The following is a 27498-nucleotide window of genomic DNA, read 5'->3' as shown; positions in this document are numbered from 1 at the left end:
CAGGAGGTGCGACTTGACGCGTCTAGATGTTTGAACTACGTTGTGACTGTCAATAACGTCTGCTTCGATCTTGAAGACATCTCAGTTGCCTTTCTGGAGAACATTACTTCGATCGTTTGTTTGAGATGGTAGATTCGGGTTGAAAAACAATTCATCTGTGTATAACGTTAAAGAAATGATGCGCTCTTCCAAATTCATACTAGCTCAACACTACCACGGATGATATGCTCTAGCGGCGTATTTCGTTTACGCTTCTGGTAGCGTCGTCATCAGCTGGGCTGTGAGAATGGATCCTTGTGGAAGAAATCTTCATCTCAGAACGCGTTTTGCTTATGCGTATCTCGTAAAGAAGTCTGCGTTCGTCGTGCTGAACGTGAGCACTCTACAAGCTGCAACATTGAAGGTTTTGGCTGCGCCGCAGTACCGTGTCCGTGCGCGCAACGACCAGAGTCGCGCAACGACCGAATCATCACAACTACACCATACTTTAACGCGTTGTAACTTAACAACTATAGCAGCTATTAACAAAGCGCTTACAGCAATTAATGTGCTAAAACTAGGCAAAAAACTTATGTATTAGTATTTTACTACTAGGTTCAGCGTTAACTACATAACTCTAGCTTAGAGACACAAGCACATTTAGGACTCCTAGGAGACTAAGGATATTAACTAGTAACGTTTAACACTATAATAGGAGATAGAGCTTATAAAGTACATAGAGTTGCTTAGTACTTATTACTTACCACCTACTAGAGAGATAATCCAGAATTTTGCGTTGCTAGTGGCTTAAAATCTAGTTAGTAAGAGCTAGGTTACCTGCTTTATTAACAAGTACTCTATCTATCTTATCTTATGTTACTCTACTAGGATAGATTAACTATGTTATAATACTAATTCCTATAATAAATATACGCTCTACTTTAACCTACTATAGCATAAAATCTCTAAATACTCTATTAAGGGTTGCTATATATATAATATAGATAAGAAGGGCTTTATAATTAGCATTATAGGCAGAATAAAATATATGTTTAGTAAGCGTATGTAGATAAAGAGAGAGATTAAAGCATCTATCTAGGATAGTAACTAAGCTTAGTAGACGCTTATAGCGTGTGTGTGTGGTAATAGAACAGTACTACTACTAGGCATTATCTATAAGTTAGCTAACGCTAGTATTAAATTAGACTAGGTAGCTAAAATTAAGCTAGAAAAACACTCTGTAATAGTTATATTATCTTCCTTAGGGTAGACAAATAGGGATATAGGCCTTACCTGGCTTAAGCAGGTGTTTAATTACTACACTAAGAAGAAAGCACAAAGAAAGTAGAGGCTTTTAATACTAGATAGCTACAGATCCTATGTAACAATAGACTTTATTAAGTACTATAATAACTACAAGATCCTCCTAGCTATCCTTCCCCCTTACTTAACCTAAACGCTCTAGCTGCTTAATATAGTGCTGTTTAAGCCTCTATTAATAGCATACTTAAAAGCAGTTACAACACACATCTATAAGGCTTAAAATAACGTACCTATTACTAGAGCAGACTTCTTCTGCCTATTCTGGCTAGCGTAGATGTGTAGCTTTACTAAAAAGCTAATACTTAAGTCCTTTAAGGCAATAGGTATCTATCTACTTAATCCTAACATTATCCTCTACTACTTTATTAAAACACTAGAGAGCTTAGATTTAGATAGGTCCTTATTATCTGTTTATAGCAATAAGGATTAGCTTAAAATAGAGACGTTGTTGCAGCGTGTAGTTAAAAACTAGAGTAAGAGTAATATTAAAAAGATAAGACAATTAATCTACTATATCTTAGTTAAAACCTTACTCCTCTAGTATAAGATAGATAGCCTTAAAAAGACTCTAAAGACGCAGAAGAAGTACAAAAAGAAGAGTAAAACCTTAGACTTATAGTAACAGTAGGAGTACTATAGTAGTGCAGTGTTCTAGTTACCTAGAAAGGTTAACAAAGCATGCTTCTATAAGCAAGTCAGACAACGTAAGAAGAAGGAGGAGAGGCTTAGAAAAGCTACTAGTAAAGAAGTAGCAGCTGCTAAGAAGCTAGTTAAGGAGAAGAAGAAGGAGGAGAGGCGTGTAGCGTAAGAGGCAGCTAAGGTAGTGCATAAGAAGAAGAAGGCTAATAACGTACTCCACAGGTGAGCGGATCAAACGGGTGAGCGGATCACTCTGCCAAGACCACACCAAATTTCTACCCTATTATAGCTTGCATTAGCCCACTTTGGCCTTGTATACAGTAGTGCAGTACATAATATTATTTAGAAACATCTTCTATAGCCTTCTTACATGTATGTAAGTTATGTCTAATATTGTAACACTTTGTACAGCGTCTTTAGGTTACTTCCCCTCCTTTAGCACGCACTTGCTTCTTTGCCTTCTTACTATTACTACGCGCCCCAAACTTAGTTAGAGTAGTTAATTAAAGGCCTTCCTTAGCTGTTAGGACTCTCTCCTGCTGTAATTGCTTTCTTTTATACAATTTACGTCGCATAGCAGCCTTATTTGCTGCTTAAAGCCTAGTAATCTCCCTTTAAGCTAACACTAGCTTATGCGCTACTATAGCTGCGCCTTTAGCAAGCTTTTTAAAGGCCTTAACTATTAAAGTTAGTAAGCTGCTTGCATGCCTTTAAATCCTCTCTTAAACCAGCGTTAATTGCGACCCTAATTGCAGGGTAGTGCTTAGGGTTTAGGACTGCTAGGGCTTATCTTCTACAGTAGGTAGCGGTAGGGTACGTAGGCGGACATCAAGACCTATTATAACCTGTTCTAGGTCAAGGGGGACTATTCTAGCGCCTTAGAAGCCTTCTTAGATATTGCTAGAAGTAAATGTCTCCTTATAGGCGTCTATAAAGCATAGTAGGAACTTAGTTTTAGTAATATAAGTAATGTAGTTATACATAAGATTCTTAGCTTAGCGCCTATATGCCTTCTTTAGAGGGGCAAAACAACCTATATCTAGTAGTTATAAGAAGTAAGATAAGTGTAGAGGTATATATAGTATAACAATCTTTGCTTCCTTACAGTATTGTTAGAAGTTAAGGGAGTTGTAGCTCTTGTGGCTGTTAATAAGGAGCAGCTAGTGTACTCCTTAGGTGCGCGTCTTTGTATAGGCATTAAAGTGCTTTAACCAGTCTAGACCAAGCTTGTTAGTAGTCCATCTGTTCTTAGAGACTCCAATAACCCAGTTATAGGGCAGATTGTCCTCTTTGTACCAGGCAGAGAGGTGGTTGCAGCCTTTAAAGATAATAAAGGGTAGAATAGCCTACCCTGTGCCATTAATGCCCTATATAACCGTTGTCTACTCTTAATTACCCTGCTGCGCTGCCTTTAGCTGTCCTTAACGCTCTAAGCCTGTAACAACTACTCCTGTTAATATCTAGCCTATTATAAAGCCTGTCTTATTAAAGTTGTACGTGTTATTGTTCTAGATGCTATACTTAGCTTTAACATTCGCTATAAGCCTAAACTAGCCCCTAATAATCTCTAGATCCTTACAGAGGGCTCTCTTGTAGTTGTACTTGCAATTAAACCTTACTTTAAGGTTAGGGCAGCGCTTAATAAACGTGTTAGGCCAGTTTATACTAATATGGCCTATATTGTGCTTAGCACGTAAAGAATTAGCTATATTAGCTACAGCAGCCAGCTAAGGGGCAAATCCTTGTGCATCTAGCTTAAGGATGTACTTAGTAATTATGTCCTCCTTAGTCTGGTCTATAATCTGTTAAACTGGCATATAATTAGCTTGTGTAGGTTATCCTGTATATTAAGTGTGTAGTGTACTATAAGGTGTGTTATATATAGCTGCAGCGCGTTACATAGTAAGCATTACGTCTTGTTTAATTGCCTAGAGCGTAAGCTGTATCGCAGCTTCTCTTAAGGGCGTAGATTAATGTTGTTGTTAAGGCATTGCGTGGTAAGGTGGAGGTTTGGTGTGGTCTTGGCAGAGTGATCCGCTCACCTGTTTGATCCGCTCACCTGTGGAGTACGTTACAGTAAATTAGAAGGCTAAACAGGAGGCTAAAAAGCAGTATTAATAATAAGAGCTTAATGCTACAAAAGCTATATAATTACCTTAAAAGGGTAAAAGGAAAGCTTTATAAGCAACCTAGCTAAAAAAGCGTTAAAAACATAGTCCTAGGGATAATATTAGTAGTTGTAGTCCCCTATTGCTGTCCCTAGCTCTCCTACTTAAAACCACATTACGTAGCCGCAATATTAAGTTACTAGCTAAATTTAAATAGTACATCTTTTTTATAAGTAATTAATTAGTACTACACTATATAATTATAAAATAATAGCTGTTGTAGGTGGCTCTATAGCCTTATCTAATTTTAAGCGTTAAGGTGGTTTTCGGTTGTTGCGCGACTCCGGTTGTTGCGCGCACGGACACGGTAACTAACTGACAACTGTCTATGAACAAGCGACGTGCGCATTGAAAGTCACAAGGCGGATGCGCAGAGTGTAAGCGCCGGCGTATCAAAGTACGTACTCTAACAATATCTGCCAAGCCGACTCTGACATTAGCTATCCAGTGTGACGAAGAGAAGCCCCAGTGTTTGCACTGCGTACGCCATAACATAGCTTGCGCTTACCGTCCGACCTCGACCGCTACCAGCGAGACATCATCAGTCGAGAATTTTTCACCACAGTCAAACTCCTCACGGCAATTTGTTGGGCAAGATGACTCTGTTGAGATATTTCCGAACCTTGTCAAAGCGGCTGACGGCGTACCAAAAAATCTCTTCGAGATGAGCGACATGGCTCTGTTACATCACTGGGCGACAGTCGCGGGTTGCAGTATACTCAATACGCACGATCTCAATCATTTCTGGCATTCAGTCATACCATCAATTGGATTCAAACATCAACACGTAATCCACAGCGTCCTCAGCATCTCGGCTTTACACATTGCCTACACAAATCCTTCCGACAGGGGTCATTTCTTACTCGTCGCGGGAGAACATCGCAGCAAGGCGCTCGACGGATTCACGGAAGACCTCCAGAATATTGGCCCTGCGAATTGTAACGCTCTCTTTGCAAACGCAGCGTTGACTTTCCTTTACGCCTTTATTTCTTTCAGCCATATGTTTGAAGAGGAACTCACTGACCCAAAACTTCGAACAAATCGGACATTGGGCGGTGAATGGATACCGCTTGTTCGTGGCACTGCCACTGTGCTGCAGTCTGTTTACCAATACGTCCGAGAAGGATCGCTCAGCTCCTTTCTTGAGCTTCACAATTTCACTGATCTGGATCCCACGGACGACCTTCACGCTAGCACTTACAATGATCGCCTTGTGCGGACAAAAGAGATCTGGGCCACAGATGAGCACGCCGAGGTTTACAACGAAACGTTGCGTGCCTTACTGAAGTGCAGTGCGTGGATGGCTCAGTTCCTCACAGTGCAAAACTCTAGTGAAGCGTCTTGGGGATATAATAGATTTTGTTCTGGGCCGTTCATCTGGATCTTCAATGCCCCAGAAAAGTATCTGGTTCTGTTGCAGCAGCGACAACCACCTGCTTTGATAGTTTTCGCATTTTACGGTGTCTTGCTTCATCAGTTGAACGATTTCTGGTGGGCGGAAGGCTGTGGAAGAAGCATTATCGGCACGGTCGATGAGTGTTTGGGACCATATTGGAGTTCGTGGATGGATTGGCCGAGGCAAGCTGTGGGACTCCTTTGAGCCTGGTAGCACTCGAAGTGAAGAACGCTGCCGTACGCAATAAGGGACAAAATGATGACCGGGTATTGCTCTCAAAGCGTCAGCGGGGTTTCGACTTTTACTTGAGTGTATTCAAAACGCTATTTGCACCCCAGGATCAGATCTGACATCTATGAGGTGTGAGGAACCAGATGAGTCTACAACGTCAAAGCTAATGCACACACTTAATTTGACCCGAACTTGAGATGATCAAGTACAACCTAGGAATACAGCTCCGAAATGCTGGCGAAAATGATACAGGATTTCAAAGCGTCGCCCAAGTCGCACTGAAGCGAATGGGTAATAAGATGCGATTTACGAGATACGGAATTGACTAAGACCTGATGAGATCAGTTGACGCAGCAGTTCTTCCTGCACCTGTTTTGGTATGTGGCTGTTCGCAGCCCAAACATCGACACGCGTTTGCAGTGCCCCGAATCATATCACGTCCCCATATCAACATCAAGGTTGAAATTCCGCGACTCCCTTTGCTTCAGTTCCAAAGTCCACAAATTCCCAACAAATTGGATCCAAGATGATGAGGGGAAAAAACCATTCAGAATCTTCTTGGCTTTCCCGTGATACCTCGCTGGCAAAAGATCCATCTCAATCAATATGGCCGCACAAGTACGAAGATGAGACGCTGAACAAAGGCACTACACTCCCAGAACGCCCATCATCAGCCGAATCATCATACATATTGGATAGAGCTATTGCAAGCCTCATTGATACATTAGCAAATCTGGCTTCAATATCGCTCACAACACCAACCAAGCCACAGATGACGGACTCATTGATATCGACCTCGATTCGAGATTAGTGCAATCGCTTTCAGCTCTCTACGCAGCTCCGCTAAAGGATGTACTTGACGAAGCACCGCCAGTGTATTCAGATTCACAAGCGACAGGAAATGCGAATACCTTCCCTATCAAATTGAATTTCGTCATTCAGATTGTAGGTAGCCGGGGTGATGTTCAACCGCTCATCACACTGGGACACGAGTTTCGCAGATATGGGCATCGCGTTCAAATCGCGACCTACAATGTATTCGGTGACTTCAACTTACCTACTGCTGGTCTCCTGCCCTCGTACCAAAACCAGAGGATTGGCCATTATACATCGATATCTGCGGTTTCTTCTTCAGGGATACTCCTAACTACGAGCCGACGACTGAGCTTTGGTCATTCATACAGAACGGGCCGCCACCAGTCTATATTGGATTTGGAAGCATCGTGCTTGAGGATCCACAGAGGATAGATGCTGCAATCATAAAGGCCGTGAAATTGAACGGTTTCCGAGCTATCGTCTCCAAAGGATGGTCGGAATTAGGATCCAATAGCGAGTCACATACAGATGTGATGTTCATCGATGACTGTCCCCATTAATGGTTGTTTCAGCATGAGTCTGCAAAACAGCAGGCCGACAACAATCGTACCTTTCTTTAGAGAGTCAGTAAATCAGAAGACCCGTATGAATGTTCCATTAACTGACAAATTTACAGCCAGCCGCTCTGGGGCAAGATGTGTGCTGCAGCAGGGACGGGCCCGATGCCCATACCACAAAAAGAGCTGACGGCTGGAACTTTATCGCAAACTCTTAGATACTGTCTCTAAAAGGAAGCAGCTATATCAGCAGCCGCTATCTCTCAGAAAATGTAGGCTGAAAGTGGGGTAGAAGCCGCTGTCAAGTCGTTTCATCAGAACCTGCCAATCGAGCAGATGACATGCGACCTAATTCCACACTTACCAGCATCGTTCCAATTCAGAAAGAACATGGAGAACAGAAACCTCTCCTCGCTTGCGACAGAGTTGATATCCAGAGGTGGCTTCAAGGACTTGAAGCACGTTGAATTGTAAGCTTCACCGCTTCATATCTTATTCTTGTCGATATGGATGATATTGATGTAACTCAGATACCACAGCAAACCAGTCTTCATAGAGCAGCGCCGATGGGACCCTATATCAGGGGTTGCTTCATCGTTAGTGGCTACAGCAGTCGACCTAGGAGCATGCGTGACGGGCACTTTCACCAAGCCATACACTGAGTATCGAGATGACCGCGACAGAAGAGCCTACGAACAGTCAAGTATGGAAGCTTTGGAGACAACCAACAGCAAAACCACGACCGCAGATACAGGCAAGACGTTTTTAGATGGTTCCAGAAATCCTTTGTCAATCAAACGCAAGCTAAAATCTGCTGGTCAGCTAGCGGGTGCATCCAGCACGAGCATTGCGATGTTTGCGCCGAAGGCACTGAAAAGCATGACTGTCGACATACCTCTTGCATTGACAGACGGCCTGAAAAACGTGCCTTGGGCTTACGGCGACACCATTCGGGACCACGGCCCAGTAGCCGATATCAAGAGCGGTGCAACAGTCGCTGGCAAAACGTTTGCATGGGGCTTCATTGACGGTTTTAGCGACGTGATTATGAAGCCATATCAGGGTGCTCAAGAGGAAGGGACGAAAGGCGCTGCTAAAGGACTAGGCAAGGGACTGGTGAACATGACGACCAAGACCGGTGCTGGCATGTTCGGTCTCGTGAGCTATACGAGTGCTGGCATCGCCAAGAGTTTGAGAACAGCAGTCCACATGAAAACTCGAAAAAGAATTGTTGATGCAAGACATGCAGAAGGGGGGTGGCTGATCGAGCAGGGCAGGTATGGTGCTGAAGAGACGGCGTCTGTCACGTCGAAATTTGAGGCGTTGAGGAAGAGGAAGACATGAACAAGTCTCAAACTGCGCAATGTGCTAATCATGTTTGAGAACTAGGGATGTCACTGATAGAAGATTGAGTTCCACACCGAGCTCTGCTTTCTCACATACTTCCTACATTATGTCTCTCTTCAAAATCGATTCAAATTGCATTCAAATCCACTGAATACCTCGATGTTCCAATCTTGTCGATACTAAGTAAAGTGATTCTACGGTTTGTAACATGCCCGTAAAGTCATGAGATGAGAACAACGTCTTGTAGGTAAGCTTGCCTCGGCAGTTTCAATACGTCGAACATGCAAGTGACCTGGTGTTTTCCTAAATCTGCGAGTGTTGCCTGCGGCCGGTTTACCCGGGCATCCGCAACAACCAACGAAGGCTGCAGGGTCTTGCTTACGCTCTAAGCGTCTCCATTGGCTGCCAACTGTAAGATGCGAATGCGACAATCTCCAAAACCAGTACTACACGAGCTTGCTATTGCGCAGCTGCAGATGAGAGTTTCTACGTAACTTATCTGTCAGATGGCCGAGCAGATGCATCCACAGTTCAGAGATCTCTCATCTCTTATTCGAGGGATCGATGTCATAAACGTAGAATGGGAGCAACACTACAATGCAGCCCAGTCATCTGGAGTGGTTAGATACCGAGGCACATGCGGCAGTGGCTGAGCTGAGATTTGTTTTCCAGCGGGGTTAATATAAATTTCCTCGAAGAGAACGCCTGGCAAGCGACCACACCCCCATTACAGACTTGGAGCTAGCTTGGCACGATAACCTACTCTTCATGACTAGGACCTCGGTACATGTTGAGTCAGACATTCAGAGATCTTCGTGATGTCTTCATTTCCGACTCACCAGCACAGACGTCAGCCACCAATGAAGTGAGGGTTAGGCAGTGAGACATTACCCACATTGACTGCCTACTCAAACCTAGCAATTACTTATCTAGGCTTCAAATACACTCTTCTGTATAAGTAAATGTGAGCGGGGATGCGGCTTGGTTCGAGTGTCCATGATACTGCTCATCAGGATGTGCATCTCGTGCCATACAAGGTCAGTCATGCCGTCCGGCTAACTCTGTCGTCGCCGACCTTACCCCACAACATGCATGTTGTCTAAAACAACTGGGATCGAAATCTATGTACCGAGGCAAGGTTTGGTAAATTCGAGTTCTCAATGGATGGGCTCACAGAAACTCCTTGGTATATCAGACTGCCAAGGCTGGGTGCAATAAGTTGAGTACAGCACCGCAAAGCTTCTGTCTTTGATAGAACTGTAGCTGCTGATGCCAAGCCGATTGAGGATGCTTTTGAAAGCCGCAAAGTCTCAATAGTCAAAGTCATCATTGCCATGTTCTACAAGTATAAGTATCGCTGCTTGACATGGTGAGGTGGGCTCCTCATCAGCACTAGGCATTCATCGTCAGCAGACTATCATTCATTTTCAACCGTAAAATTGAACGTTACCAATCACCCTCTTCTCTTAAAAATGAAGTCTTTCGCCCTTATTTCGCTTTTCTGGGCTCTTACCAATGCCTCACCCATCACAATTGCTGAGCCCGAATCGAACCTCGTCGCTCGCCAGTTATCCAGCACGTCGAATGAACTCGAGACGGGTAGCAGCTCAGCATGTCCCAGAACCATCTTTATTTTTGCACGAGCCTCTACCGAGCCAGGCAACATGGTGAGATTTTGCCTTCATACCCATCTGCTGTGCTTGCAAGACTAATTGGCTCCAGGGTATTTCTGCTGGACCTACTGTTGCGGGAGAGTTGAACGATGAGTATGGCGCTACCAGCGTTTGGGTCCAAGGTGTAGGCGGACCCTATTCCGCTGGTCTTGCTGAGAATGTTCTTCCAGCAGGCACTTCTGCAGCTGCTATCAGAGAAGCTCAACGCCTGTTCAACCTCGCTGCCAGCAAGTGTCCCAGTACTCCCATCGTCGCCGGCGGCTACAGCCAGGGCACTGCAGTCATGAGCAATGCCATTACCGGTCTCAGTGCAGCAGTACAGGATCAGATCAAAGGCGTTGTCCTCTTTGGATATACTAAGAACTTGCAAAACCTCGGCAGGATCCCAGGATTCCCATCTACCAAGACCAAAGTCTACTGTGCTTCTACTGATTTGGTCTGCTTCGGAACCCTGGTTGTTGGTCTTGGCCATTTTTTCTATTCAGACGAAGCTGCTAACGAAGCTCCTCGCTTCCTCATCTCGCAAATCGGCCGTGCGTGAAGCAGTTTCATAGGCCGTAGGTGATCAAGGGTTGTCTGTTTGCGTGCCCGGTTTTTCTTCGATACTTTCGCTAAAGCATATCTTAAGATCCTGTTTGTTTCCAGGTAGCTCAACTTTGTCTTCAGCTTAAAGCAGCATCGTTCTGTGGTAGTTGTTCAAGTCGGATACTTGCAAAGTCCCACCTATTCTCAGAAATGAAATATACGATCCAGAAACGATCAATGGCAAAATACTTTGCTTCGAAGCATCTTTGAGCATAACATGAGTGAACGGTTCGGTGACGCGAGACGTTGCTTTGTAACTCCGAATTGTGGTCCCGGTTTTTGAACGAAGAAATTCGCAAGACGGGGCTTGAGACAAATTCAACATGAATAAACAAGGAGCCACACGAATATATTGAAAACTAGGTTCGAACGATTTGTATGTTAATAGTCACTTGATACAAGTGAATTGGCCCAATCTTCTACGTTGTCGAATTTATCTTCAACATCGTCAGGAATACCATTGCCATTGGCATCGGTCCATGGTGTGCCTTCGGCAATTGTCCCAGGCCCGTTCATCGGACTTGCAGTCTCATCGCTGATCAACTGTCCAGTCTTGCCGTAACTCTTCAACTCCGTAATGAGACGTTCGTCGACAGAATCGCGTACCTTGCTCGCGCCAACAGATGACTGAACATAGGTCAACGCATCAGCGGCGGACAAGATCGTCTCGGGTGCCGGATGGGCAAATCTTGCCGTCTGTATCGCCATACCGCCGTAGTTCGAGCTTGCTAAGCCTAGTTCTGTACCACTCAAATCACCGTCTTTATCAGAATCGTAGAAGTTTTTCTCAACATAGCCTCTGAAGTTCGCATTGCCGCGCGTGAAAGCAGTGACACTCGTGCTGGGACCACTGATGAAATAGTTGCCGATGATGTTGGCCTCTGACTCGCCAGATGAATCACCACCAGCAATGTAACCGCCGCCTCCACCCCAGTTGTACACGACATTGTTGATGAAGTCATTGGTGCCTTTGACCTTTGGGTTACGTGTCTTGTTGTCGATGTACAAGTTTCTGAAGAGACTGACACCGTTGTCGAGTTCGGTTTGCATAAGGCCACCGCAGCTGTGAGTCTGCAGACCCTGCGAGATGATGCTGTTTTGAATTGTGATGTTGGCGGCTGCGCCGTTGATGGAGAAGGTCTCATCGCGGCCCCAGGATACGCTGATGTGGTCGAAAATCATGTTCTTGCCCTCGGCGATGCCGGCTGCGTCTTTGCCGCTTGACCCGCCTTTGCCCATACGGATGCGAATGTATCGTACAACAGCATCGTCTGCATTTGAAAACGACCAACCGTTTCCGTAGACTGTGATGCTGTCGCCTGGTGCGGTCTGACCAAGGATACTGACGCGCTTGGATACGACAATGCGTTCTTTGATCTTGATGAGACCACCGGTCTGGAAAACAACAATACGATCAGGCTGCGAGACTGCATCGCGAAGAGAACCAGTGCCGGAGTCGTTCAGGTTGGAGACGACATAAACTTTGCCGTTGCGGCCGCCAACAGCATCTTTACCGAAGCCTTCGGCGCCGGGGAATGCGAGGGCGGATGCTGTGCTGATAACTAGTGGTAAGCAATAGCATAATTGCATAGTGAACGACGTTGTAGAGATTGTGAGGTATGATGGTTGAGTGCGACACGCACATGTAGTCTTGTAGCACCTGTATAAAGGGTCGATGTGCCGATCCCACGTGTTCCACCGCGACTCGGGACATCTCCTAGTTCAGAGGAAACATCGTGCTCAATGTAGTAGAGAACAGCGGTCGGGCTTGCCCTTTCATTTCGAAATGAATGTTGTATGTCTGAGGTCGAATCCTCCGCCAATCACAAACGCGTTACCGTGTCCGTGCGCGCAACAACCGGAGTCGCGCAACAACTGAATTATTACAACTACACTATACTTTAACGCGTTATAACTTAACAACTATAGCAGCTATTAATAAAGCGCTTACAGTAATTAATGTGCTTAAACTAGGCAAAAAACTTGTATATTAGCATTTTGCTACCAGGTTTAGCATTAACTGCGTAACTCTAGCTTAGAGACACAAGCACGTTTAGGACTCCTAGGAGACTAAGGATATTAACTAGCAACGTTTAACGCTATAACAGGAGATAGAGCTTATAAAGTACATAGAGTTACTTAGTACTTGTTACTTACCACCTACTAGAGAGATAATCCAGAATTTCGCGTTGCTAGTAGCTCAAAATCCAGTTAGTAAGAGCTAGGTTACCTGCTTTATTAACAAGTACTCTATCTATCTTATCTTTTGTTACTCTACTAGGATAGATTAACTATATTATAATACTAATTCCTATAATAAATATACGCTCTACTTTAACCTACTACAGCATAAAATCTCTAAATACTCTATTAAGGGTTACTACATATATAATATAGATAAGAAGGGCTTTATAATTAGTATTATAGGTAGAATAAAACACGTGTTTAGTAAGCGTATATAGATAAAGAGAGAGATTAAAGCATCTATCTAGGATAGTAACTAAGCTTAGTAGACGCTTATAGCGTGTGTGTGTGTAGTAATAGGATAGTACTACTACTAGGCATTATCTATAAGTTAGCTAACGCTAGTATTAAATTAGACTAGGTAGCTAAAATTAAGCTAGGAAAACACTCTGTAATAGTTATATTATCTTTCTTAGGGTGGACAAATAGGGATATAGGCCTTACCTGGCTTAAGTAGGTGTTTAATTACTACACTAAGAAGAAAGCACAAAGAAAGTAGAGGCTTTTAATACTAGATAGCTACAGATCCTACGTAATAATAGACTTTATTAAGTACTATAATAACTACAAGATCCTCCTAGCTGTCCTTCCCCCTTACTTAACCTAAACGCTCTAGCTGCTTAATATAGTACTGTTTAAGCCTCTATTAATAGTATACTTAAAAGCAGTTATAATATACATTTATAAGGCTTAAAATAATACACCTATTACTAGAGCAGACTTCTTCTGCCTATTCTGGCTAGCGTAGATGTGTAGCTTTACTAAAAAGCTAATACTTAAGTCCTTTAAGGCAACAGGTATCTATCTACTTAATCCTAACATTATCCTCTACTACTTTGTTAAAACACTAGAGAGCTTAGATTTAGATAGGTCCTTATTGTCTATTTATAGCAACAAGGATTAGCTTAAAATAGAGACGTTGTTGCAGCGTGTAGTTAAAAACTAGAGTAAGAATAACATTAAAAAGATAAGATAATTAATCTACTATATCTTAGTTAAAACCTTACTCCTCTAGTATAAGATAGATAGCCTTAAAAAGACTCTAAAGACGTAGAAGAAGCATAAAAAGAAGAGTAAAACCTTAGACTTGCAGTAACAGCAGGAGTACTATAGTGGTGCAGTGTTCTAGTTACCTAGAAAGGTTAATAAAGCACGCTTCTGTAAGCAAGTCAGACAACATAAGGAGAAGGAGGAGAGGCTTAGAAAAGCTACTAGTAAGGAAGTAGCAGCTGCTAAGAAGCTAGTTAAGAAGAAGGAGAAGGAGGAGAAGTGTGTAGCGTAAGAGGCAGCTAAGGTAGTATATAAGAAGGAGAAGGCTAATATAGTAAATTAGAAGGCTAAATAAGAGGCTAAAAAGTAGTGTTAATAACAAGAGCTTAATACTGTAAAAGCTATATAATTACCTTAAAAGGGTAAAAGGAAAGCTTTATAAGTAACCTAGCTAAAAAAGTATTAAAAATATAGTCTTAGGAATAATGTTAGTAGTTATAGTCCCCTATTACTGTCCCTAGCTCCCCTACTTAAAACCACATTACGTAGCCGCAATGTTAAGTTACTAGCTAAATTTAAATAGTATATCTTTTTTATAAGTAATTAATTAGTACTACACTATAAAATTATAAAATAATAGCTGTTATAGGTGGCTCTATAGCCTTATCTAATTTTAAGTGTTAAGGTGGTTTTTGGTTGTTGCGCGACTCTGGTCGTTGCGCGCACGGACACGGTAGTGGCGATCATTACCAGGCCTGAAACCACAAAATCAGCAAACAAACGCCCAGGGTATCTTCGTAGCGAGATAATATATTCATAGATTGCCATGCACCTACTCTGGTGAGCTTCTCCCCCGCACGCTGGCAAGTCGTTCCTCATATCAACGATGCTGTGTGCGGACTTTGGGGAAATATTGATCACGACCGGCTGTCTGTATGCGAGGCATCGATCTACTGATGAAGGTCATCTAGGCAAACAAGATGCGGGAGCAATTCGATCTTTTTTCCTGATGTAGTGCGATACCTGAAAGTCTCCAAATATTGGTCTTGGTTTACTTTTCTGTTGGACAGACTATTTCGGGAGGGAAGGAAGGTAATGATAGCGCACAGTCTGTTTCAAGTCTTGATAGACCAGCGGTTGTTGATCTCGCAATGATTGAAATACCTCCACACACTAGGTTGAAGTCGGTAAACACGGCATATGAAGTCAGCCCAGATGGTGGGCTTGAGACTGCTGGGGTGAAAATGAGATTTGGAAAGGAGACCACGAACACGGCCCGCAGCTGACCAAAGCGATCCCGAACCATCCTCGCAGCTTCAGTCAATACGAGCGACGACCTTAATGACAGGAACTAGGTCGAATTGTAGAGGGTGTTGGATACCGGTGTTGCCCTTCCCATGCACATGCCAGCCCTCTTTGTCAACGTCCTTGAAAGGCTCCCATCTGCCTCTAAAGCCCCCAAATCTGAAATCTCGGTAAACATCGTAATCAAGTCCACCAAGCGTCCATTGATCTGCAGTACAGTCATACCCTCCGGGACAAGCGTCGGTCTGTGTCTCGAAAGATTCGCGCAATGGAGTAGGAAGGTACACAATCTTCAGCGTCACTGTGCGAGTTGCGTTATTGGTGAGTGCTGCAAGGGGCGCCCTGGAGAGATAATTGCCCCACCCGCCTCCACGCAGCGCGTACTTGTTATCGTTGTCCCGAAGACGTATAGGAAGGAACTTGAGTGGCGGAGTCTCTGAGTGCACAGTGAAGTTTTCGAGCCCTGGGCGCTTTGTGGATGGCAGGTTCACGAGATAACGTCCGTTCCACGGTTTACCTGGGCTTCAGATGCGTCAACAATTTGTGTGTCAGGATTGAGGGGCAATCTTGTACCTATTTGCACGTAGGGAGTAGAGCTGACTATCTCGCAAGTTCCATGTGGTTGTTTGTGGAACTGGATTGGTGACACCCACAATGACAAGTGCAAGAACGATTGCAAAAATGGCGCGGACTCGGGACATCTCCGTGCGTTGAATACACGTTTAGGGCGTTGTGCGGTGTTAGAGACGAGAGCTCTAGTGAGATCGGGCGAAACCGAGGTGAAAACTAAACAAGCAACAACCCACGTGGCAGATGGCTGCACTTCCCGGCGCAGTGTTTTGTCTAGCGTTGTGATGGCCGTTGTGGCTTTTCAGAAAAGGCCAGGATAAAACTCGAGGGCGATGCTGAGGCGGAAAAGCAGAAAAAGCGGGATTTATCCAAATATTCTGAAGGTGCAAAGCAAGGTGATGCATCCTGGAATTTTCGTCCCAAACGAAAGATGTGCCCCTCCCTAACTTCGCACATATCAGCCGGCCATTGCGTGAATACGAGATCAATTGGAACGGAAAAAATGTAGGTTGTCCCAAACCAAGCGCGTATGGCAGAACATAGCAACCACTCAGGAGGGGTCCGAGTAACACTCTGTGCCACTAGGCTAAAGCTGGTGAGAGTGACATTGCCTGAATGTCGAGATTGTTCAATCCACCAGAGTCAACTCGATTGCTGCTCACCGAGAGTAACATGTCACCCATCCTTGCCTTGCATAAAACCATGCGAGAGCGTTGCCAAGGAGCGAGTTCGAACTGCAGGGGCTGTTGCAGCAACGTCGCACAGATTCAGGCTACAAAACCCTAGGCTTCTTCAACCACTGTGTGCCGCCGTAAGGAGACGGCGATGGTCGTTTTGAATTGGTGGTCGTCCCGGTCCTTTCGCTGACATGTCGACCAGACGTGCAACCAGGCTCGCCCGAGAACTTTCCGCAGCACGAGTGCTGGGGGATGTCGTCAGCACCAGTGGGGAGCTCGTGGCCAGGATGGTAGTAGCAATTAGTCTCCCCCTCTTTGATCATTTCGCCACACTGCAAGCATAGCTTAGGTTTCACATCAGGTGTGTGGTTGTGTGCAGGACGTTGACGAACGGCTAGCCTTTCGGTATTGTGACGGGAGGTCGAGAAATGTCTGGAGCTATTACCATCAGCAGTTGGGTTGCGAGACTCGTTTTCGCGTTTGGCCTCGGGGAAATCGATAATGTTAGTGCTGTCGTCTGAGTCTGTAGGACTAGCTTGATATTCACGCTTTATCCTTGGGGTAGTTTGTGAGCTGGGCATGCGTAGACCGTCTCGATTCTCGCGAAAAGCAGGCGAGCGATCATTATGGGGCCGTGAGGCCGAAATTTGCGTGCTGGTGCCAGACCCAAGGCGACTCTTCATACGTTTGTATGCATCTTGTCCGCTGGACTTGTGTTCAATCTTGGTTGTGTGTGACGTTTGTGCCTGTGACCTGGCCTGTTGCCCACGGATCAAGCCCTGGGCATACGCTGAGTGAGGCGCGAGACCCCGCACAAGCGCCCCGGAGAGCGCTGGGGACGTTTTGCACAGCTGCAAAACAATGTGCCGTAATGCACGAGGGCTACTAGTATCAACGATCTGCTTAACATGATGCGGGTTGATTTGACGAGGCTGCTGCTGCGGATTATTGCCGTTTCGGGTGGAATCTTGCCATTGGATGTGGTCCTTGTGCGCACTCCTGTACGAAGCTCCCGGCTCTTGCTTGAATCTTGCAGTAGGTGGTTGTTGTTGTCGCAGATTATTGTTCACATGTGATGCGGGCATGGTCTCCGGCTCAGGTGATGAGAAAGTCAGGTCGATTGCCTCAACGTGTGCATCGCGGCTGTGCCGGCCCTGTTGCGGACCCATCATGTTTAGTGATAAGGGAAATGAATTTGGGCTTCGATAGTGTTAAAAATGAGATGACGAAGGCAGAGCAATGTTGCAAATGAGTGATTGATGTTGAGTGGTCTGTTCGACAGCTGCGTGTTTCGGCGCCGTTTAGCGCGTCTCTCACCCATCGCTTGCTGCTCCACGTGACTAGGTAATGGACTCTCCTGAAGAGCAGCTGGATTCCGGCTCCTTTCTCAACAACTTACACAATACAAGCTTCTGCCATCGTCTGTGCATCACCTTGCATGAATACCCCAGTCTTGGCGCTATGCTCAGCTTCGGGCAGAAGATCACCGTCCTTCATTTGCTTCCTGTGACATGCCTTAATTAAAGCGAAGCACCGCACGGACTCCTGATGGTTTCCACCAACCGAGTATCGACGCAGCCTTCTCTATACCCTCGAGCATGGACTGGAGTCTGGGGAACCCCCCCAACGGTCTTTTTACGGCATTTGTGCGGGGATTTGTGTCGCGGCCGTACGGTAAGCAAACGAAAGTTTGATTGCGTTTGGTGCGAAAACAAAGTATCCACATCTACATCCTCAATTTGCATGGGTTGCGTGATCTGAACCCGGATCCTGGCGGACATTGTATATATATACAATAAATTGTGCCTCGAATAGGAATATCATCTATTCGTTTCGATCAACAGTCCATTCTTTAACAGCAACATTCCATTCGTTTCTTCAAAATGCTTCAGCCACTCACGCTGGTTCTTTCGCTTGCAGCTGCCGCAGTTGCAGTCCCTACTTCACTGACTGTCCGTGCCGGGCGTACCTCTCCTCCTGCCGGCTGCCTTACTGTCGGTGGCTCAGGAACCTACAAGACTGTTTCAGATGCTGTTGCTAAGCTCAGCGTCTCCGGCACTACTGCTCAGTGCATCTTCATTTACAAGGGTAGGCTCGGATACCTCGGATTTGCATCTATCAGGCTGACAATGTATCAAAGGCACCTACCAGGAGCAGGTCTACGTCCCGCCCCTAGAGTCTGCTCTCGCCATCTACGGAGAGACTACCGACACAAGTAGCTTCGCATCAAACACTGTGACCATCACACAGGGCAAGAGCCAGGATGACACCCCCAAAAACGATCTCACTGCCACCCTGAGGGCCTGGTCACCCAACATGAAGGTTTACAACATCAACCTTGTCAACACTCGGGGTAAAGGTTCTCAGGCTCTTGCTATCAGTGCCAACGCCGACAAGCAGGGTTACTATGGCTGCCAGTTCACAGGTTACCAAGACACTATTCTCGCCCAAACCGGCAACCAGATCTATGCTAAATGCCAAATCACTGGCAGTACGGACTTCATCTTCGGACAGAAGGCCACTGCCTGGTTCGATGGTGCCGATATCCGTGTTCTGAATGCCTCCGTGGGTTACGTCACGGCCAATGGTCGCGATTCTGACTCCAACCCATCTTACTATGTCTTCAACAAGTCTAAGGTCTCTGCTGCTGCAGGCACCGTTGTCAAAGCCGGAGTTTACTATCTTGGTCGTCCTTGGAGGAACTATTCCCGTGTTGTTTTCCAGAAAACCAACCTCTCCAACGTCATCAACCCCAAGGGCTGGGCACAGTGGAGCGTTAACGACACTCGCACTGACAAGGTCACTTACGCCGAATATCACAACACTGGTGCTGGCGCAACCGGCCCCAGGGCCAGCTTTGGCACGAATCTTTCTTCCGCAGTCAGCATCTCTACTGTTCTTGGCAGCTCTTACAAGAGCTGGGTCGATACTACCTACCTTTCTTAGGTGTAACCGCACATGAGGGTCGCAACTGGATTTGTATATATTCAGGCTGGGAACGATATTCCTGACGGGACATAGACCACAATTCACTTTTGATTTTGTAAACACTTCTACTTCTTAGCAACCATTCAGTCATCTACACCTTTGATTCAGAGCAGAGTTACGACTACAGGTCGCTGCCATGTTTGGTAAGAGCTTCAGAATACAAAAGTATCTGTAGTCTTCTCAAGAACTTTGAGTGTTTGATACTTTCGCAAAACTGTTCTAAGTGACTCCTAATATTGTGTGAGAACACATTTGTAGCTGGGTTCTTTAGTGACGTCAAACTTTATCTCCAATGTGTAAAGAAATTCATTCGTGGTAGTATAATGTGTTCATGCTGTCCATCGCATTCAACATTCCCATTTTCACATGACTCCCTACATACTCGAAGAATTGCTGGTCCTCCTCGTACATATGTCTCGTGAAACAATCTCAGACTTAGCACATCGTTGGGCTTCTTCGCATACATCAAAAATCTCCCAAAATGCCGATATGGGTTTGGTGCCTCTTGCTCCACGACTCAAGCGAGCAAGTCGCCGAAGAAGCCCAGCCCGTACGCCTTCTCCAAGTTGGCTCCGAAGGCAGGTGTACCGATGACACCCCAAAGGTTATTAGCGTTATAGCCGATGGATTGGCCTTCGTCGCGCAGGTACTCCATGCCCTTTGATGAGCACGGGGTGCACAGTCTCGAGGTAAAGTTTTCGTTCAGCAGGGAGCGTGGCAAACCAATCCTGTCCTGAGCGGATAACGCACAAATTCTTCTTGCCCGGCACTCTCATCCTCTTTTTTTTTGTCCTTTCATGCGTAGTGCTGTTCGCGAGTGCATTCGAAGCACTCCACTTCTGCCCCTCGAGCTCATCGTCCTGAGCAGCAGCCAAGCGATCTCTCGTACTCCCCCAACACGCATGCTCGCCCAGCTCCCCACTTATCTTCTCTCGCATATTCGCCGTGCTTTCAGGTACCTCATCGTTTGGGAACACAGTCTCGAAGCGGTCGACGCTGGGTAACATGACGTCTTGAAACTATCCGTGCCCATCAGACTTGCGGTCCGCATTTTTCCACCAATTCCCAAATTCCGACTCGGCTTTCCAGCAGTCGAATGCAAGAGCGGAAGGCCAGTACGTAATGATAGCAATGTTGTAGTAATAGCGTCTGTCGGCCACTGATGTGGTTTCCCAGAACGAGGGGCGACTGGCTCCCGGAGACGAGTTTACAAACGATTCGAGCATCGAGACTCCGGTGCCGTCTTCAGCACTCTTAAAAGGGTACGCAGCTCCAATAATAGCCATGACCAGGTTCGATATATTGACGGGAAAGGGTGCACAGTAGCCAGGGAAGGGAGGATTGTGGTTGGGTGGCATACTCATGGGGCATGTTGGCGGTCTTTAGAGATGCGGTGGTATTGCAGATTCGAGCATTATGCGAGTCTATAATTGTTGATTGATGAGTTCAGGTGTTGTGAATCGGATGCTACCAAGGTTAGATAGTATTCCAAGACAATCAAGTGGACTATAGAAATAGCACCATAAGAGCGTCCGAGCAAGTTGGTTTCGCCAAACAGACATCGTGGAACCTACTCCTTTGACGATCTTGGGAGGCTACGAAGACCTATTCGAGAAGAGGCTCCGAGTCGCGGATCTGCTCCGCGGTTGTCGCTTTGCCATTTCAGTCGCTAGCTAGAATCTTGCTGAATCCTTCCAGATATTGGAGCACGGTAAGAGCTGCCGCCACGCTCAAGTTTTTGTGCAACATCAAACCGGCTACATCATCTCAGCAATGGCCCCTTACGAAGTAACCAGTAGTGCTGGTGGCTTTTAGCGTGATCGCTACTACCCTCCATAGTTAAGAGAAGTTGCTGAAGTCTTATAACGTCTTTTTCAGGCCGCAGATGTTTCAACGTATAGCATTAAATATCTCCTACATTACTATGGACTGTTAACTTGTAGCCGGCTTTTTCTGCAACGCAAGAGTGTGTTTGCCTTATCGCCTTATCGATTGTTATCGTGAAGGGAGCTTCGGCATGCGATAAGATGGCGACGCGTCCATCGCGACATCAAATGAGCATCAACATCATCCATGAACCAGACATGGTTTGCGTTGTTGAAACGACTATCAGTGGCACCGAGCATGCCAGCGGAAGTCGTGACGTGAACGCCGCGGTCAAGCGGCAGCTGATATACCCCGCGTAGGATGATAGGTGGGAGCTTATGCGCGGGGTGAATGGCGCAACCCAGCTCGTGGACTTGCCGTGTTTCACCCTTCTCACACTGCTCCGTTACCAATACACCATTCGCTCTATGTGATGATATGTGTCTTGGAAGCGCCTGCCGTATGTCTTGACCATATTGTGGTTTGGAGCACCCTCCCATCCAGCTTCCACTGAACCACAGGTATCTCCAAAGAGCCTCCGCCCGGGTATAGTTCAGACATCTTAAATAGTGGAGGTATGTACAGCCTTCGGCTTTGATATTTGCGATCGTGTCTTAACACGACGATCTAGAAATCCGTCTTCGGAAGCATACACCTTACTATCCACGCACCCGTCTCGAATATATGCAATGACTTGGTGGCGTCGCGACCCATCTCTCTGGGCACGATCGCCAGCCCACCGCTATGCACAGCGTGTGCTTCGAGATCATGAGGCGGCACTTCGTACACGGTGTTTTTCACGCACGCCTTCGAATGCTGCCCAGCATCAGGACCAAGATGACACAAGGCGCCCTGAGGGTATGACAGATCTGGAGTGGACACGGCTGCAACACTACAAGAAGTGGAGGAAGCGACTACAGGAGCATCCCTATAAATCTCTGTTCGGGGCCAGTGAGGACATGCTAAGAGGCAAGGGACTCACAGATTGGGAGTGGGTGTACAAGACATTTCCCAGATGGATGTTGAGAGAGATGGATTCGAATGAATTGGCAGATCATAACAAGAAAATGGACGGGAACCTTACGGGTAGGATCCATGTGGCCATGTGTCAAGGCGCAAGCTGACAGTGTGCAGGTCGTAGGTACGGGATTAGGTCAGGAGAGAATGCTTCAACAAAAGAGCAACCGTTGCCTGAACGCGAATCAATCTTTGCCCAGCCAGTCATAAAGACAACACATTACGAGCGAGACGAATTTGGCATTGTGTCACCATCCGATCTACGCCGACCGAGGGAAGAACCTCACGTGAGGGTGGGCAAGCATCAAGAACAGACCGTGTCCGAGAACAAAGAAACCCTCAGCCGCCGTCTGAGCTCTTCAAACCCAGACTCTGAGCCTCCCGACCTGGAGGCGAAATCACAATCAGCCGAGTCTCCCGATCAATCAAAACAAGCTACCACAAGGGCCAAAGAAGCGTCCAACCGAGAGTCAAGGTTCATCGAGGCGTTCTTTGCTGAAGAACCGAAGGAGTACGACCGTGACCTCGGTAATAGCAAATCTTGGAGGCAGACCGCGTTGCAAAGACGCAATGTATCAAACGTTGTGACGCGGCCAAATACAAAATCATTTCCAACCTCGCAGGTAGAAACACCGGCGACGGATAACACATCTACTGTGGTGCGAGATACTATCACGATACCCTCTTCGCAGGCACTGGTCGACAACTACCCATATCCAAAGACTAGTACCTCTCCTGCAGCTGGCGAGTCTGCTGCAAAGAAGGCACATCAGAGTCAGAAAGAAGTTGGATGGTCTGTCCCAGAGTTAAACACGGCTATTCAGCAGACGGAGACCTCCAGAACTGACTCAACTACTGCACGATCAACCTCCTCGATACTTGAGACACTCCCTAAAGATGATATAGACTTTCTCAGCGCAGACGATATTCGAGCCGCTATGGGTACGAGGAAAGGTGGCATGCAGAGTACTGAAGAAAGGCAAGACCGGCAGACACTGGAAGCAGATTACGCAAAGGCAAAACCGAAAGCACTCGACGAGGTCGTTGAGGCACATGTGTTGAACAATTACCATGTGCGCCGAATTCACCAAGAGCTTGAACGGGCACGAACCAGCTCGCAAACTACTGAAGGAGAAGAGGTCGAAATCAAACAGGATGCGTCGCAGCCGCCACCTGAGCCGGTCCAGATGGAGTCTAGTATCGATCGTATGAGGAGGTGGATCGAGGAGGGCGGCGCTTCCCTTTCCAAGCACTTCTGGCAAGATCCTATTGAAGCAGGCGAACCTTCAGAGGCTGATATGCAGTTCGCCAAACAGATGGCTGGCCTCGGCAAAGGCCGCCGTGCAAGAGAACACATCTCAAGTGATCTGGAAACGGATCTTCCAATGTGCAAAGCACTGATGGAGCGTTTGAAGAACGACGAGAACAGGGTCGAGCATGCAGTCTACCTCTTGCGATCTCCTAGGAAAGTAATACCTGGTACTGAGATATCTAAGAACCTCCGCGCCATTAGGGAGCGCCGCCTGCGCAACACTTATGAGAGAACGGAAAAGCAGTTCGAAACAGCTTGTGAGGCTCTTCGCGAATTGGACGCTGAGGCGGTTCGAAAAGTTACAAACGCCTTCAAGAGGCGACTCGGCATCGCCTCGAGAGTTCTGCATAGGAATCACACCTTGACTCGAATGCTTACGTGGAGGGCACAGGCTCGCCTTGACGAGCCGGATCTTGAGCGTAGTAAGGTGGAGTTATACAGCGAGATTCTGACTCGCTTGGCTACGCTGCGGGACACACAGCTAGCTCTTGCCCGATTGATGGACCATGCTGTCCAAACCTACGGAGTATCGCTCAAGCCTGCCGACGAAGCGCTTTCAAGACCAGTGCCGGCCAGCGAGTCCTCAGCGACTGAAGCCACTGCTGAGGCAAATCCTGAGTTGCTCGAGAAGTCTACTGCGAAGTCGTTGACCGATACAGTGGCCGCATCTCATCTTGCCAACGAGATTCAGTCTCAGAAGGCAGCTATGCAAGGCTTGTCCGATGACGGGTACGCGAGAGCGCCCAAGCAGGTTCCAAGGAGATCATTCGAAGAGAAAAGCCCCCTTGCACACAGCCTTTTCCGACCTTTCAACCTCCAGTTGGAGAGCTTGGGTGGAAAGACTGATGGCGAGGAAGCAGCAGAGAGGTTGAAAGAAGTCTACAAGCAGAAAACGGGAGACACGAAACTAGTGCAAGAAGTGCGCAGCGCATACGAAGACGCGTATGGACCTATTACGGTCGAGCACCGACAAGTGCCACTAGATGAAGAGTCTGTGAGCGCTGAGGCGAGGGGTGCAAAGGTTGTCGAGACGCTCGAGGACGGCCCTGTTGCTCAGACGGCTACGACCGCCTCTAGAGGAGCAGAGTCATCTGAGGCTACGGTTACCGGCAAGCCATCAGTGACAGATGTCACGGCTGAGGAAGTTGTGACGAGGCCTGACGCTATTGAGTCATCTTCGTCAAAAGGAGCAGAAATCTTGGAGCCTTCCGCGACCGCACCTGCAGCAGCAAACGAGGCTGCAATGGAAGAACGCGAGACCAGCCATCTGCCCACCGAAAGCGCGCCATCCTCTCCAAGCAAGACTCATGCCGAGACCGTGGCACAGGAAGCTTCAATCATCGATCGGCCAACACACTACACCATCCTGGTCCACGATCCCCAAAGCGACACTCTGAGCATCACAACTTCAACAAGCGGGCCTCCGCGTGACAGCACACCAGCTCTGCCCATTCACCAAGCCCTCTTATCACTCAAAGCCCCTGCAAAGTTCGTTCCCTACATCACCTCTGGTCTGGAGGTTGTCACTGCCAAACGCCACATGCTAGTCCTGCGCGACGCTCTAGACTCGACCTCGTCAACACGGGGATTCGAGACCATCAGCGGCTCATGTCCCGCAGATCAGCCAACAGAATCTTTCAGCAGCGAGGTAAATCCCATCGACGGCACCACTCGCCTCAGTCCGACTGGGTACAGCGGAGTGGAGCAGAGTCAGGAACAGCTGGAGCATGACTTCGAAGAGAGGAGACAGGCTGCTGCCGATGCGGTGAGGGGCAAGAAGGCCAGGCAGCAGGCTAGGGACGAGAGCGTGCCGAAGAAGAAGAGGGGTGGTGTGGGGAGCGTAGTCAAGACTGCGATATGGGCCAGCGCAGTGTGTTATATTGTTGGCGTTACTGCGGAAGTACTTCGTTGAGACGACGTTGAGTCAAACCAGGCGTTTTTGGACAGAAGTGGGCGTTGTCAGGGGTCGGCGTTTGGGGGTATACATACACCACACTCAGCAGTCTTGTTTGTGCTTCTACATGAATCAGCATCCAGGTTCTCACTTCATCACTGGTTCGTCTTGGCCGAAAAGATAGCCACGACCTCACTGACCTGTGCCCTCCCCGAGACACGTACCATGTGGTGTGTGGTGGACTTCACATGCTACGTGCACAGTCACGGATGTGGACGTGACTCTCGTCGTGATTCACCGATGATCCGCGGACAGGGTACGCCCCAGGTTGTGCGCTGATTGGCTGCAATGACGTGCATGACTACACGCCACACCCTCCTATCGCGGAGGACATCACGTCGTCGACCCGTCCACGTCTCTCCAGCGGCTGCTGCCCCGGCCACTCTCTGCTCGCGTCTCTCCCAGACTACAAGGCGTCTCTCCCAGATTACCAGGCACGCTCTCTGCTGAGCCCCCCTTTCTTTGCACAGCTCGTTCCCTCGTCAGCTCTCTTATCGCACAATCGCGCCCCCAGCGCCACCATGGCCATCACCGACGACCTGGCTCCCCAAGCTGCGGCTCCCCAGCCCATAGACATTGAGGCATGGACCGAGCAGGCAACGGCAGCCATGGGCTCTGTCGCCATCTCTGCGCCTGCCGTCAGCGTCCCGGACACCTCGGTTGCCTTTGACATCCCCCTCGATGAGCTCGATGCGCCGGCCCGCCCTGCGCCGGCCACCACCTCGCAGGTGCATACCGTCTATCGCCGCAAGGAGCCGATTCGTCGAGACAGCCTGAAAAGGCGCGAGGCTCTGCTCAAGGGCAAGGAGGGCAGCCGGCGCAGGCAGAGGTGGGAGAATGGTACGTTCTTGAGTGATGCTGACATGAACCCTACCACGATGCAAACCACCATCGCCACCACCAGCAGTCTCATTGCCATGCCTAACCCTCCCCAGACCGTCTCCTGAACAACCCTCACGCCGAGCCTCCCGCTCCCCAGGACTGGGAGGTCCACCCTACCTACCGCGTGCGCAACGTCCCTTACTACCTTGCGCCGCTGTGGGACGCTGGCCTGAAGCGCCAGTCGACCAAGCGCCACGACGCCAGCGTAGCCGAGAAGAACGCGAGCCGGACCGTCGCCAACAAGCCCACGACGCCCGGGGTCGTGCCCAAGGAGCTGCGCGAGAAGCTCAAGCGCAGCCGCGGCGCAAAGGGCCTGCTGATGGACCTAGAAGGCGAAGTGCGCCGCTTCGTCAGCGAGTGGGAAGCCAGCGCGCGCGCTGCCGAAGCCGACGGCCTGCCCGCCGACTTGGACAGCGAGGACGAGGAGATAGTCTTTGTGGGGCGCAACGGGCAGACGCACGACCACGACGGCGCGAGCGCCCAGCTCAAGCGCGAACTCATGCTGTTCGAGACGCCCGAGGGCGACAACGGTGGCACCTTTGGCCGCTGGCTCGTCCACCACATCGGCGTCTACTACGGCCTGACCACGTGGTCCGTCACCGTCGGCTCCCCTGCGCGACGGGAGGCGTACATTGGCATCCAGGAGGCCAAGATGCGCAGCGGTGGCCGTCCCATGTGCAGTCCCATGCCCACCCCGCTCTGGGGCATGGTGTAGATGTAGATTCGGTCGTGTCCTGCGTCTTGTTCATCTCCGTCTCCTTGTTTCTCCATCCTCGCCTTCGTCATGCCATCCACCCGTCCTATCATGGCCGCGTGCATCCTGTGCATAGTAGACACGCATCCAGCATCACCCCTACGCTGTGCTGGCATATAGCTATGGATACAGACCAAAACAACGAGTCATGTCTGCGTGAGCTCCCCTTCTTCATAGTCGTGATCTCACCCCCCACCATGACCAAAACTCGTGCCGGGCCGAGTT

The 27498-nt window shown here is 47.9% G+C and overlaps 10 protein-coding genes across 11 annotated transcripts, besides 14 other annotated features; 6 read left to right on the top strand and 4 right to left on the bottom strand.

Annotated features, from left to right (window-relative positions):
• Positions 1–421: 421 nt before the first annotated feature.
• Positions 422–466: a mobile genetic element.
• Positions 435–2150: a mobile genetic element.
• Positions 1520–1523: a direct repeat.
• Positions 1524–2155: a long terminal repeat.
• Positions 1524–14283: a mobile genetic element.
• Positions 2146–4015: a mobile genetic element.
• Positions 3117–3283: a mobile genetic element.
• Positions 3120–3286: a mobile genetic element.
• Positions 4016–4419: a mobile genetic element.
• On the top strand, positions 4774–5709 carry EKO05_0011074 (uncharacterized protein; the record flags this gene model as incomplete). The annotated part of the gene is made up of 1 exon (XM_059637905.1): positions 4774–5709. The coding sequence occupies one exon, from the start codon at positions 4774–4776 to the stop codon at positions 5707–5709; it is 936 nt and encodes a 311-aa protein (XP_059493888.1).
• On the top strand, positions 7962–8453 carry EKO05_0011073 (uncharacterized protein; the record flags this gene model as incomplete). The annotated part of the gene is made up of 1 exon (XM_038943915.2): positions 7962–8453. The coding sequence occupies one exon, from the start codon at positions 7962–7964 to the stop codon at positions 8451–8453; it is 492 nt and encodes a 163-aa protein (XP_038793327.2).
• On the top strand, positions 9929–10670 carry EKO05_0011072 (Cutinase; the record flags this gene model as incomplete). The annotated part of the gene is made up of 2 exons (XM_038943750.1): positions 9929–10123; positions 10179–10670. 2 exons carry the CDS (start codon positions 9929–9931, stop codon positions 10668–10670), a joined length of 687 nt encoding a protein of 228 aa, XP_038793326.1.
• EKO05_0011071 (uncharacterized protein) lies at positions 11096–12428 on the bottom strand (the record flags this gene model as incomplete). 2 transcript variants are annotated; one of them, XM_059637904.1, is made up of 2 exons in its annotated part: positions 11096–12269; positions 12358–12428. In XM_059637904.1, the coding sequence occupies 2 exons, from the start codon at positions 12426–12428 to the stop codon at positions 11096–11098; spliced, it is 1245 nt and encodes a 414-aa protein (XP_059493887.1). The 2 variants fall into 2 exon arrangements, with proteins under 2 accessions (XP_059493887.1, XP_038793325.1); XM_038947392.2 differs by having other exon boundaries at positions 11096–12428.
• Positions 12550–12594: a mobile genetic element.
• Positions 12563–14684: a mobile genetic element.
• Positions 13653–14283: a long terminal repeat.
• Positions 14205–14228: a tandem repeat.
• Positions 14284–14287: a direct repeat.
• A 580-nt stretch (positions 14685–15264) lies between the features above and the next one.
• EKO05_0011070 (uncharacterized protein) lies at positions 15265–15954 on the bottom strand (the record flags this gene model as incomplete). Its single annotated transcript, XM_038943867.1, has 2 exons — positions 15265–15775; positions 15827–15954. 2 exons carry the CDS (start codon positions 15952–15954, stop codon positions 15265–15267), a joined length of 639 nt encoding a protein of 212 aa, XP_038793324.1.
• Positions 15955–16595: 641 nt separating this feature from the next.
• On the bottom strand, positions 16596–17672 carry EKO05_0011069 (uncharacterized protein; the record flags this gene model as incomplete). Its single annotated transcript, XM_038947391.1, has 1 exon — positions 16596–17672. The coding sequence occupies one exon, from the start codon at positions 17670–17672 to the stop codon at positions 16596–16598; it is 1077 nt and encodes a 358-aa protein (XP_038793323.1).
• Positions 17673–18383: 711 nt separating this feature from the next.
• Positions 18384–19446, top strand: EKO05_0011068 (Pectinesterase; the record flags this gene model as incomplete). Its single annotated transcript, XM_038943767.1, has 2 exons — positions 18384–18588; positions 18641–19446. The coding sequence occupies 2 exons, from the start codon at positions 18384–18386 to the stop codon at positions 19444–19446; spliced, it is 1011 nt and encodes a 336-aa protein (XP_038793322.1).
• Positions 19447–20507: 1061 nt separating this feature from the next.
• EKO05_0011067 (uncharacterized protein) lies at positions 20508–20852 on the bottom strand (the record flags this gene model as incomplete). The annotated part of the gene is made up of 1 exon (XM_038947390.1): positions 20508–20852. One exon carries the CDS (start codon positions 20850–20852, stop codon positions 20508–20510), a length of 345 nt encoding a protein of 114 aa, XP_038793321.1.
• A 1362-nt stretch (positions 20853–22214) lies between these two features.
• Positions 22215–25595, top strand: EKO05_0011066 (uncharacterized protein; the record flags this gene model as incomplete). Its single annotated transcript, XM_038943845.2, has 2 exons — positions 22215–22440; positions 22489–25595. 2 exons carry the CDS (start codon positions 22215–22217, stop codon positions 25593–25595), a joined length of 3333 nt encoding a protein of 1110 aa, XP_038793320.2.
• Positions 25596–26158: 563 nt separating this feature from the next.
• On the top strand, positions 26159–27234 carry EKO05_0011065 (uncharacterized protein; the record flags this gene model as incomplete). Its single annotated transcript, XM_038943889.1, has 2 exons — positions 26159–26477; positions 26573–27234. 2 exons carry the CDS (start codon positions 26159–26161, stop codon positions 27232–27234), a joined length of 981 nt encoding a protein of 326 aa, XP_038793319.1.
• Between the last annotated feature and the right edge of the window lie 264 nt (positions 27235–27498).

Source organism: Ascochyta rabiei, chromosome 21 (genome assembly GCF_004011695.2).
Source record: "Ascochyta rabiei chromosome 21, complete sequence".
Lineage (NCBI taxonomy): Eukaryota > Fungi > Ascomycota > Dothideomycetes > Pleosporales > Didymellaceae > Ascochyta > Ascochyta rabiei.
This window is presented reverse-complemented; position numbering and strand designations above follow the sequence as displayed.